This window comes from Rhynchophorus ferrugineus, unplaced genomic scaffold, assembly GCF_030347505.1.
Source record: "Rhynchophorus ferrugineus isolate W39M unplaced genomic scaffold, kcgeb_rfMv2 rfM1, whole genome shotgun sequence".
Taxonomy (NCBI): Eukaryota; Metazoa; Arthropoda; class Insecta; order Coleoptera; family Curculionidae; genus Rhynchophorus; species Rhynchophorus ferrugineus.
The window spans coordinates 30,700,602-30,713,808 of NW_027472580.1; the positions used below are offsets into that span (position 1 = coordinate 30,700,602).

General features: G+C 31.2%; 1 protein-coding gene across 1 annotated transcript in view; it reads left to right on the forward strand.

The window, feature by feature from the left end:
• Nucleotides 1-13,207, forward strand: part of LOC143206685 (uncharacterized) — a 216,585-nt gene that overhangs the window by 120,159 nt on the left and 83,219 nt on the right. The window contains exon 2 of the mRNA XM_076419343.1: nt 4,613-4,668. Within this exon, the coding sequence (XP_076275458.1) occupies nt 4,613-4,668 (56 nt within the window). The remainder of the gene's footprint in view (nt 1-4,612; nt 4,669-13,207) is intronic.

Sequence of the window (13,207 nt, forward strand, 5' to 3'; positions counted from 1 at the left end):
CAAGCGTTTAGCTCCTAAACGGATGTTACGGGTTCGATTCCTGGCGGGAACAATAACTTTTTTTTGTTGGTTACTTAAAACAGGGGCCTGAAGCGCTCCTTATTTTCAATCATTGTTTCTTTATTCCCATTTTTCCTCATGCGGGCCGGACCTTTACTTGGCCTACCCATTGTAGTATTAAATAATAGAACTGCGTAATTTAAAGAGTAAATATCTAACGCTGAAAAGAGAACAATATTTTTAACAAAAAAATTGAACCGCCTTCAAACATTAAATAATGAACTCACTAAAAATAAAATATGTACTTAGTTATCTTTGTAATAACTAAATAAAAGTAATCAAAAACCTTATTCAACATATCTACTTCACTTATTTTATATTTTACTATATGCACATAATTTAACTTAATACCTACCTAAACCTATTCATCTATTTACAATATGTGAACGTCGATGTGAAGAAGTGGGAATCTGAAGTCAAAACTTCCCATTCGAGCTGCAAGGAAGAGAGTATCAAAGCTCTTGAATCGTGTGAGCGAATATTGTTCGTTCAAGTAAACTCGCTATTGGTGGGCTCTTTTGCGATTAATTCAGTTTATTCAACTCACTTCGGTAGATATCTGCAGCAATAGTTACACTTGAATTTACTATGTCGTTATTTATTACACCTTGGTTATCCCACCATATGCAGAGCAGGGCTTTATATCTACGAATGTTACCCTTCGTTGTGGATATCGATATCTCTCCTAGATTAGCATGACTTTTTGAGCTTGAGATAGTTGTACCACAGAAAATTTTTGTAGTTTTTCCCTAGCAAGCAGTTCGTATGGTAGCAATTTTCTCTTTTTTGCATCTTTAGCATATATTCAATTGAATATCAATATCTGGAAACAGTGGTAAAGATTTTTTATCGAAGACAAATAATCAACGCCAGAATATTCTACAAGTTAGTGGGATTAATTATTTATTTATTTGTATATTATAGACCCATCAGCCTCCGGGAGTATTTAGGGTTTGTTTACAAATATACAATACAGAACAGATTTACAGTATCAGTCAAAGTATATAATGTTATTACAAGTATGTTGCAATATGACAAACAAAACATGTAAAAACATATAGATACATGGATATATGAATTCTATAGTATAATGGTCGCATAACCCATAACAGTACTAAGGATACAATATACAAAAAAATCAAACGAACATGCATGATATTACACAGATGCACACCATTATATTTCTAGTAATAGTTCTGTTACGGTGAGAAAATTAATCAGCTTGTCCAGGTTCTCCAGCTTAAGTCACTGGTTCATAGTCGCTGGTTGACCAACCGTCTTTGCGAGTTGTATCTTCGGCATTCGATTATTGTTAATTTGGTTGACAGTGAGGCACCGCATTCGACGCACAGTGGTTGACTTCCTCCTTTAATGAGAAACTCATGGGTCAGTTTGCAGTGACCAATTCTGATACGCAAGAATAAGCTTAAGTTGCGCCTGCTGAGGTTAGTGGTGTTAAGGCCCTGATAATATATTTTTTTAACCTCCTAAAGCTTGTTGTTTTCTGTTATCCCATCTGAGTTGGTCTAGATATCTAAATATTCTAGTAAAGTGGTGCTTCATATATCTATTCCAGAAGAAACCAGAGGAAAAGGATAAAAAAAAGAAAGAATTTTCTGCAAATGATCCCACCCTCTTCTTGGCTAAGTAATCCGCTCTTTCATTTTCAATGATCCGAGAGTGAGAAGAGAGCCACATAAATCTGATAGTTTTGCCGCTCCTTTCCAATTTAGAGGTTAGTTCACGGATAAGCACTCCTAGCGGATGTAGGGGTAGATATGGTTGGAGGCACTTTAAGGAGCTCTTTGAATCGGAGGCGATAACTAATCCTTTGTCTTGCATATGTTGTACTGAGGTCAAGGCCCTATATGTGGCAAACAGTTCAGCCGTCAATACACTCGATGAAATGGGGAGCCTGAAGTGTCCTTCCGACATCATCGATGTAAATGTTGCTCCTACATAGTTATCGCTATTCGAACCGTCCGAGAACATGAAAAGCCGTTCGGGATATTTCTCAGTTTTATCTTGATTGTTTGCTGATACTGGAAGAGTCAGAACTATCCCTTGGTAGATTACTCACGGAAAAATCGACAGTCACCTGCGACAAACGTCATGGAGGTAATCCATCCTCGAAGGCGTATATTGGTGAAAAAGCCAGCAATAAGCTCTCACAAGTTAATGAGTGTAACGCCAAAGGTAATGAATATCATGTAGAAAATACAAATTTGAGCGTTTCCTGCTCACCATAGATGCGTATACTGAGTGACACATTAAAAGTAAATCGAAGACTGTTATTTTGCATCCATACGATCGAATTTAGCAGGTTAGGTTGTTTAACATTTGTTTGCAGTTATGCTTCGTCTTTTCACCAATAAAGAGAAGTCATAAAAATATATGCAAGTTATTTTCAATGTGGTTCAATTGAGAAGTAGAAATTTTTATTTAAATCTTTGAGTAAAACATATTGTCAGTTTATTATGAAATACGTTTTTTATGAGATCAACTAAGAAATGGTCAGATGTTGTGTTGTTCAGTCAAAGGGATATATTGGAAAGGACGTTAACCATCCAATAAGATAACCAGAGATGATGCGTCTGCAAGAAAGAAAATATTACAATTAATATTAAAATCTGCCTCTTTCGAACGCTTATCTTGCCAATCTAGTATTGACATCCAAGACTTGACAGAGCACTGTTACAGTCTGACATCAACATGACATGAAATTCCTGCACCTCTTCCTGCAAAATCTTATTAAAGATTCAATACACGTATGGACATATCTGCTGAATGAAACGTCAAAGTGTTCAATGCAGACTTCTGTGGCAAAATCGTCCTTTTGGGAGTGGTGAGATTGAATTCCACTCCCACCGAGCAATGGCTATTGATTGATAATATTAATGATGATAATCATGTCAGAAAATAACAACAAATTAAAGGAAATAAATAAATAAACTCAATCAAATCGAATTTGTGTATTGACAATAAAAGTGCCTGATTCGCAATAAAGTAATGTAAACATACTAATGGAATAATTCAAGATTTTAAAAACTAACCTTTCAATATAAAATATGCTCTAAGGTATTATAAGTGGGCAATTACTTAAACAACTGGGAATGTTATATATGCCTATGTAGTTGAAGTTTATGAAAATTATTATGATCCCTAAACCAGATTACACATTATATGGACCAATACCAAAGGCTTCGCAAGCACTTCTACCTAACAGTTTCAATTTAAACACAAGCATTCGACAATTGATCTTGAAAATAAATTAAATAAGTAACATTGTTTAAACAACTGTAAATTAAGGAGGACTGAGAAATGACGAACATAATTAAATACGTAGTTTATAAATGTGGATTTCAGATCAAAAGATTATGTTCCAATAATAATTGAATCTAGAGTAATTCCGTATGCGAATATAACTAAATACTTGAACATGACATAAACGGTATATATAACATAAAAAAACGGTATATTTAATCTGACTGTGAGGTATGGCGAATGATATAATTGAAAATAATATTGGATCGACAATGTTTTCTGTAATAATTTAAGAGTTTTAATTAAAATAATAGCTTGTGATTTAATCCTTACATGTTATATAACTTAATATATATTCTTCATGAATAGAATATAGTTTTGAATAGAATAATAATTGAATCTAGAGTAAATCCCTATGCGAATATAACTAAATACTTGAACATGACATAAGCTTAAATGGAAAAAGCGTATTAAAAATAAAAAATCAGAATTTTGTATGAAGCTAAAAATGTTCTAGTTGATTAGACGACAATCGACGAATTAACACTACATAACAAACGGTTGTATACAAGCAAATGTTAAGGTCAATGTGGGCCTACAGACGGAAATTTTTAGGTTAAATAACTCCTGTGTTTACTTTGTAAGGTTGACCCGTTTATCAATTGTATTAAAACTAGTTGAAGGTATAACAACACTATCGATTCAATCATATTTTAATGTAGATGAAATTATAATAATAATAATAATATATTAAATATATATATATATATATATATATATATATATATATATATATATATATATATATATATATATATATTAATATATTTTAAAGTCCCCTTTTACCAACTATGAGTTTATATAGACTGGGCCTAAAGTTTAACGTGGGCTCCGAACCACGGTCCTCAGCAGTAAACCTACCCACTGGCGAATGACCAACTTTAGAAATCATCCCAGAAGACATCTGGTCTTACCCAGCCTGGTTACTGGCGTGACTGGGATCATTTTCATTGTCGGATTTTACACTATTGCCTAGAACATCCACGAATTTTAAACAATCACAAATATAAATTTACGACCATGCCCCAGCAGGATTCGAACTCGCGGCTATCGCAATAGTAGGAGGATCGTCCCATCCCCTTTCCACTGCGCCACCAAGCCAGCTAATAATTTATATTAATTACATTACTCTTAGAATATTCAGTACCATATTAATCGCTCTAACAACTACTGCAAATATAGGGTGTTTAAATAAACTATATTAAATTTTTTTTAAATTATTTTCCAGGTCTGCTACGCGACCGCATCAAAAGAAACCAGCCATTTCATTTGTTGTTTTTTCAAGTAAGTATGTCGAGCAATTAATTTAACATCAAGCAAGGAAGTTCTTGGCAAATTAATGGTCCCTCCCTAGGGATAGAATACGCTCCGGGAATTTAGAATCAGAGTCGAAATAGGTAATTTGTCGAAGGTCTTTTGATTTTCATAGAGATTATAGTCATCAACGTAAGCATTTTCCATTAAATTACGATAAACCGTTTATATTATTATGTAAATAATTTTAGCGATCAACTATAGAATATATAGTTCTAAAATAGCATAGACTTTTCATTGTTTCATAGAATTCTGTTAAAAATAATTCATCTGTACGAGTCTCAAAGGTATTATTTTGCTAAGGAAATTTAATATGTGTATACAATTCTACAATTGCAGTTTACTATCTGACTATAGTCTATTCAAAGTTTATTTATATATGCGTCATCAAGAGGTTTAATGTATTGCCTGCCGTAATTTGTAAATTCGTTTTAGAATCCGACATTTTTTTCCCTTTATTCTAGTTAAAAAGAGATGTAATGATGCCTGATTAGTTCGAACACGTAAACGAATGATCCTGTCAAAGTCCTCCAGTTGTTAGACGTATGCAAAATTCTTGAAAGCAATAGTGATAAGAGGCTAGAATTCTAACCTAGGCTAAACTCCAGGCTGTAGATTCCTTCAAAAGTGAATTATTTGAGTTGCTCAGCGGTGGACTTATGGACAGCAAATGTTGGGAAACCACTCCATGAGATTATACCATGGAAGTTTGGATAATTTACTCATATATATTTATGGCTGTTTCGTTAGAAGTGTGCCAATACGTCTCTGATTATTCAAAAAAAAAACGGTATATTTGTGGCGATCGCCTTTAGGCCACCACGTTTTCATCAACAAGCACAAAGGTTGGCAACGCCGGTGGATTGGTACCATGCAGTTCCAGGCGATAAAAGACCATCACGACGACGTCTCGCTCTCTTTTCTTTTCTCCGTCCCCTTGTAATAGTACCACTTCCACAGCGCTACCGTAATTCCTCTACCTAACCTAATATCCTGTCAATTCTCCCGTCGACCACATGTATCACTCAATATCGAAATAAACAAGTGATTATTAAAGCAGTGTTTTTCAGTTCTCGTGCAAATTCCTTCCAAAAATAGTAGTGAGTGTTCTGACAAATAATCGCAGCGGCAGCCACACATTTCGACCGACTAACCGACTCGACGAACATTCCTACGTATTTAATCTGACTGTGAGATATGGCGAATAATATAATTGAAAATAATAGGGATCGACAATGTTTAATAGTTTTAAATTAAAATAACAGCTTATACTTCAAACCTTACACCAATTGTAGGAATGTTCGTCGGGTCGGTCGGTCGGTATAAATGGCTGTCGACGCGATTGCTTGTCCGAACACTCACTAGTATTTTTGGAGGGAATTTGCACTAGAACTAAAAACACTGGTTGAATCAAACTTGTTTATTTTAACTTATGATTGATACATGTGGTCGACGGGAGAATTGACAGGATATTAGTTTAGGTAGAGGAAGAATGGTAGTGCTGTGTAAGTAGTACTGTTACAAGGTGATGGAGAAAAGAAAAGAGAGTGAGACGTCGTTGTGATGGTCTCTTATCGCCTTGAACTGCATGGTACCAATCCACCGGCGTTGCCAACCTTTGTATTGCTGGTGGTGTATTCGTGGCGGCCTAAAGGGTCGTGGCGGTCGCCACATAACTACCCTCCTAGTGGAACTGCCGTGGAATGTACCTCTATGTGGTGCAGGTTCCGGAGTACACCCGCAATCACGCAAACAAATGCCCAGGGACTGCTGACGAGATGGGGATCCTAACCTCAGCGAGGAATTTTACGGGATCAACTGCCATCGAAGTTGTAGCAGGACGTCGTTCGTCTTGGGGCGATTCGCTTTGTTTGAGGGTACCTATAAGTGTAGTGCCTTACGTGTCCCGTTTCGTGATGCAATGCTGTTCATGTGTTGATTTACCATGTGTTCAAGTGTTCATGAGCTGATTTACCTATTAGGAACTTTGATCACGTCGGGGTCACCAATTGTATTATATATATATATATATAGATCATAGAATATTCATTCGCTATTTATTGAAACTATATATTTAAACGAATATACGTCCGGTTTATGTACTATTTATTAAATATTAAATATAAAACCTTGCTATACAGTATCATAAACTGATATCGACTGTTTATCGTATTTGGAGGGTTGTCAACTTGATACCCATGTCGTCCGTATTGCGTCATAAATATTTGTAGCGGCGTCGAATGGAACTCATAAAAACAAGCTGATAAAAATCTGGATGTACATTGAAAATTGAGAGATTTTAAAGCTACAAGCGAATTTGCGATTTTACTTTAAAATTTATGCCCTGCAATCAATTCACGTCAGGAAAACGATCTATTGTTTAGTTTGGGCACCTTTCGTATCCGATGTAGATTTTTAATACAGCTTATTTAAATAAATACATAGGCTGATTTAAGTTCTCGAAAAATGGTGTGAAAGATCTTCTTTAGTTATGCATAACAATTAAATGAAACATGTATAAATATTTTTTGAAATATTTAATCTAAGCCAGTGTGTTAAAGTCGTTCCAGAGCCAAAACGTTATATTGCACTGAATTTTCATTATATCTAGTACTGAGTTTTGCAGGTGTTATAAATATGGAGCGCTTTATTTTATTCGAGCTTATTATTATTGGAATGACAGAAATAAACATTGATCAGCAATGGGAATTATTACTGAATAAGTGTCCGGTATGATATGTTGATATTATTGTTGATAAACGTTGATCTTTCTGAAAACGAGAAAACGGGGAAAATAGAGAGCAAATGTACCACTATTTAAAAGAAAAAAAAGAGAACAGAAGAAAGTGAAAAATGACAGGAAAAGTGTGTGTATATACGTATGAGAGAGAGAAAGTAAGAGAGAGAGAGAGAGAGAGAGAGAGAGAGAGAGAGAGAGAGAGAGAGAGAGAGAGTGTGTGTGAGAGAGAGAGAGAGAGAGAGAGAGAGAGAGAGAGAGAAAGAGACAAAATGACAGAGTTAGTCATATCTATTAAAATTTCATGTTTATTTTTCATATCAAAAAGCATTCTACTAGATTTCACATTATTTTTGTTAATTTAGAATTAGTAGTGGTTTTAATAACAATTTAATCAACAACTGAATTGAAAAGCAATTGATAAAAACTAGTCTACTGTTTAAATATTACTACCAGATCTTTTAAACATCTATTTATTAAGAAGAACAATTTAGCATCATAACTAACGTGACATTCATTATTAACATCCCAGCGGCGTACCTAAAAATTACTAGATAAAACGCTCATATTGTAGCGTTTTTGAGCCATATCGATTTATATCGTGATTTACAAAATACCCGGAAATATAGTCCTAGATATTGCGTAAGGGCGGGGTGCCAGCAGCCCCAACTAGGACGAATAGCTGGCAACCCCGAGACGATTATTAAAGGGTACTTTCGATCATTCGATCATTTAGTCACTGACCATTCAGTTCAGACGTCCACCATCGACTACCCAAGTCTCGTCCACAGGTAACACCGCCGCCATCGGTTTTATTTATTGCTTAATCACGGTCACATCATGTAAACACAGCTCCTGATGAGTAAATTTGATATTATTAGCATGTATTAATAATTAGTAATAAATAATTAAAAGATTATTACATTCTCAGCATTTCAGATAGTGTTTTTTTCTTGTTATATGGTTTCAAGTAAACAAAACCTCATGGAACAGTTCCGCTTCTTAAGAACTGGTAACGAATCCTTGCTCTATTAATAGTAAGATAAATCTACCATTTTTTAGACTTCTACACAAGCAGATACTTTATCAGATTTGCCTATTAAATCCAATAAATTATCGAGTATTTATCGAAATAACTGTTGAAATTAATATTAACGCAAGTTGCCTTGTTATACTATAGCCTAAACATTTATGATATTCTCTCTTTGTTGATATACTTTTTCAGTGTGATTCTAACGTTATATGTAAAAAGATATACATAAATTTTCTCAATTCCACAATCCAAGTCAGTAGAAATACAATGTTGTTATCCTCGAGACAATACGAGCTATCTTACTAGAGATAAATTTGCATATCTCTTTATTAGTCCCTTTTTTATATTCCTTTCCATAATTGTATTTTACCTATTACAAATAGTTATTCACTACTCAGTAATTTTTACTCTTAAAGTGATATTGCTAAAAATATTATTGCTAAACTTCCACATAGAGCTCAATAATACTAATTCAGTGTGTTTTTGTCTCTTCAGCTTTCTGCCTGTAGTTCGCAAACTGTTAAATTTATTCGCTGAACGTCGGTACCCTTAGCTCTTTGTGGATGTTTTCAACTCTAATATATCATTGGGCGTGAACCAAAATGCGAAGAACTTATTTCCATAAGTGTGGATCATACTGACATTAAACCTTTTTGTCATAGCCTTAAATCTTAAGACTTAGAGTTACAGATTCACATTTACCATTGGCTTTAAAATAATCTGATAATTTGATAAAACAAAATTTTTTTATGAAATCATAATTCGGATTGCTGTTCAAGCAACCACCATATTTTCTGAACTGTTTACAAAGTTCTGCTCTTTTCATTTTAATATGGTATTTCCACTTGTGTTCATCTAGTGTCATGCCCAAGTATTTTGCTGTGCTCGCATGCATAATTTCTCCAGAACCAGTCAACACTGGCAGGTAAATTTATGTAAAATCCACATGTGTAGAATGTTATATTACCGAAGGACTTAAACTGCAATTATTTATACAGCCACAATAAATTGTAGGTTAGAGTTGCTTTATTATATTTACATTTAACTTTCTTCCAAATTTTTTTCTTTTTTTTTTGGAATACCCTGGAGGTCTTAATCCATCTAATTAATAGGTATTTCCAAGTAATGTAATTTACTTTACTTTACAGAGCAAATTTAGTTGCAGTATTCCTTTGCCAAGTCATTCTAATATCAATGTATTTCTCATTTGTTTTTTCCGTTATTACCTTTGTATATTTTTCTTGATAAAATTGGATTTAACCTAATGTATTTGCCATATCTGTTAATCATTTAAACAAAATTCTATTTGTATATTCCCAATAATTACACACATATCTATGCACATAAATCATTTACACTCTACAATAAGATTTATTGCAGTTACGCTATTATAACTATATACTCACCTTTAGTTGTTTCCACTTTCATCACCCTGTCTTGGTAATTGTCAGCATAAAATCATAATTGCGCATCCAGAAAGTTGCAATCACTCACTATTACTAGTACCTCCATACAGCGGTTAATTTCCAAACTAACACTAGTTTACAATTCCAGCATTTGTACGTTTCAATTCAACCCAAGGATTTTATTGTAGAGAATCTTTTCCACCTAACTAAATAGTTCTTACTTGTACGCTTGTTTATTGTAGTCATTCATTTCCATATCTCATTACAATTCGATTTGATTGAATATGCAAAGATAGAGAGCATCATTGTCCTTGGCTGATATATTAATATCCATAATAGGAAGTAGTGTAAATACTTAAAATAATGTAAACCACCAAAGAAATATTTATAATTAAATAAATTGAAATTTTTGTAGAAAAAATAAAGATAAAAGATTTTCCCTTTAAATAAGGAGTGAGGAATTTGCACCAAAGTAACCTAATAATTATACAGTTTTAATAGAGAAATTGTGTAATACCGTTGCCGGATATATTAATATCCCTATTAGGGAATAATGTAAACAACTAAAAAAGTTTTTCATAATTAAATAAACTGTTTTTTTTAATAGAAAATATAAACAAAATCCAATTATGGATTTAAATAAGAAGTTAGGAATTTCGACCAAAGTAACCTTATAATTATACAGTTTTAATAGAAAAATTGCATATTACAGTTGGCGGATATATTAATATCCCTATTATGAAATAATGTAAACGCCTAAAAAATATTTTTTAATTAAAAAATTGTTTTTTTTTAATAAAAAAAAATAAACATAATCCAATTATGGATTTAAATGAGGAGTTAGGAATTTCGACCAAAATGACACTATAATAGATAAGTTTTAATAGAAAAATTGCATATTATGGTTATAGGATATATTAATATCCCAATTAGGAAATAATGAAAACATCTAAAATAATATAAACAACCACAGAAAAATTTCATAATAAAATAAATTTATTTTTTAAGAAAAAATAAAGAATAGATTTTTCCCATCAAATAAGGAGTGAGGAATTTGCACCAAAGTAACCTCATAATTATATAGTTTTATTAGAAAAATTGCATATTACCGTTCGCGGATATATTAATATCCCTATTATGGAATAATGTAAACACCTAAAGAATATTTCTTAATAAAATAAATTGATAAATAAATAAATAGGATATATTAATATCCCAATTAGGAAATAATGTAAACATCCAAAATAAAATAAACAAGCACAGAAATATGTCATAACAAAATAAATTGATTTTTTAAGAAAAAATAAACAATAGATTTTTCCCATCAAATAAGGAGTCAGGAATTTGCACCAAAGTAACCTTATAATTAAATAGCTTTATTAGAAAATATTACCGTTATCGGATATATTAATATCCCTATCATGGAATAATGTAAACACCTAAAAAAATATTTCTTAATTAAATTGTTTTTTTTTAATAGAAAAATTAAACAAAATCCAATTATAAATTTAAATAAGGAGTTAGGAATTTCAACCAAAATCACACTATAATAATTTAGTATAGAAAAATTCGATATTATGGTTATACGATATATTAATATCCCTATTAGGAAATAGTGTAAACATTTAAAATAATGTAAACAACCACAGAAATATGTCATAACAAAATAAATTGATTTTTTAAGGAAAAAATAAACATAATAGATTTTTCCCTTCAAATAAGAAGTGAGGAATTTGCACCAAAGTAACCTTATAATTATATAGTTTTATTAGAAAAATTGCATGTTACCTTTGGCGGATATATTAATATCCCTATTATGGAATAATGTAAACACCTAAAAAAATATTTCTTAATTAAATAAATTGTTTTTGTTTAATAGAAAAAATGAACATAATCCATATATGGATGGATATAAATGAGGAGTTAGGAATTTCGACCATAATGACACTATAATAGATTAGTTCTAATAGAAAAATTGCATATTATGGTTATAGGATATATTAATATCCCAATTAGGAAATAGTGTAAACATTTAAAATAATGTAAACAACCAACGAAATATGTCAAAAGAAAATTAATTGATTTTTTTTATAGAAAAAATAAACAAAATAGATGTTTCCCTTTAAAAAATTAGTAAGGTATTTGCACCAAAGTAACCTTATAATTATACAGGTTTAATAGAAAAATTGCATATTACCGTTGGCGGATATATTAATATCCCTATTATGGAATAATGTAAACACCTAGAAAATATTTCTTAATTAAATAAATTGTTTTTTTTTTAATAGAAAAAATAAACATAATCATAAAATAAAATATACATAAAATAAAATAAAATAATATGGATATAAATGAGGAGTTAGGAATTTCGACCATAATGACACTATAATAGATTAATAATTATGATTAATTTTAATAGAAAAATTACATATTATGGTTATCGGATATATTAATATCCCAATTAGGAAATAATGTAAACTTTTAAAATAATGTAAACAACCACAGAAATATGTCATAACAAAATAAATTGATTTTTTAAGGAAAAAATAAAAATAATAGATTTTTCCCTTCTTATAAGGAGTGAGGAATTTACACCAAAGTAACCTTATAATTTATAGTTTTATTAGAAAAATTGCATATTACCGTTGGCGGATATATTAATATACTTATTATGGCATAATGTAAACACCTAAAAAGTATTTCATAATTATATAATTTTTTTTAATAGAAAAAATAAATATAATCCATATATGGATATAAATGAGGAGTTAGGTATTTCGACCAAAATGACAGTATAATAGATTAGTTTTAATAGAAAAATTGCATTTTATGGTTATGGGATATATTAATATCCCAATTAGGAAATAGTGTAAACATTTAAAATAATGTAAACAACCAAAGAAATATGTCAAAAGAAAATTAATTGATTTTTTTATAGAAAAAATAAACAAAATAGATGTTTCCCTTTAAAAAAGGAGTAAGGTATTTGCACCAAAGTAACCTTATAATTATATAGTTTTATCAGAAAAATTGCATATTACCGTTGGCGGATATATTAATATCCCAATTATGGAATAATGTAAACACCTGTAACACCTGTATTTCTTAATTAAATAATTTTTTTTTAATAGAAAAAATAAACATAATCCATATATGGATATAAATGAGGAATTAGGAATTTCTACCATAATGACACTATAATAGATTAGTTTTAATAGAAAAATTGCATATTATGGTTATCGGATATATTAATATGCCAATTAGGAAATAATGTAAACATTTAAAATAATGTAAACAACCACAGAAATAAGTGATAACAAAATAAATTGATTT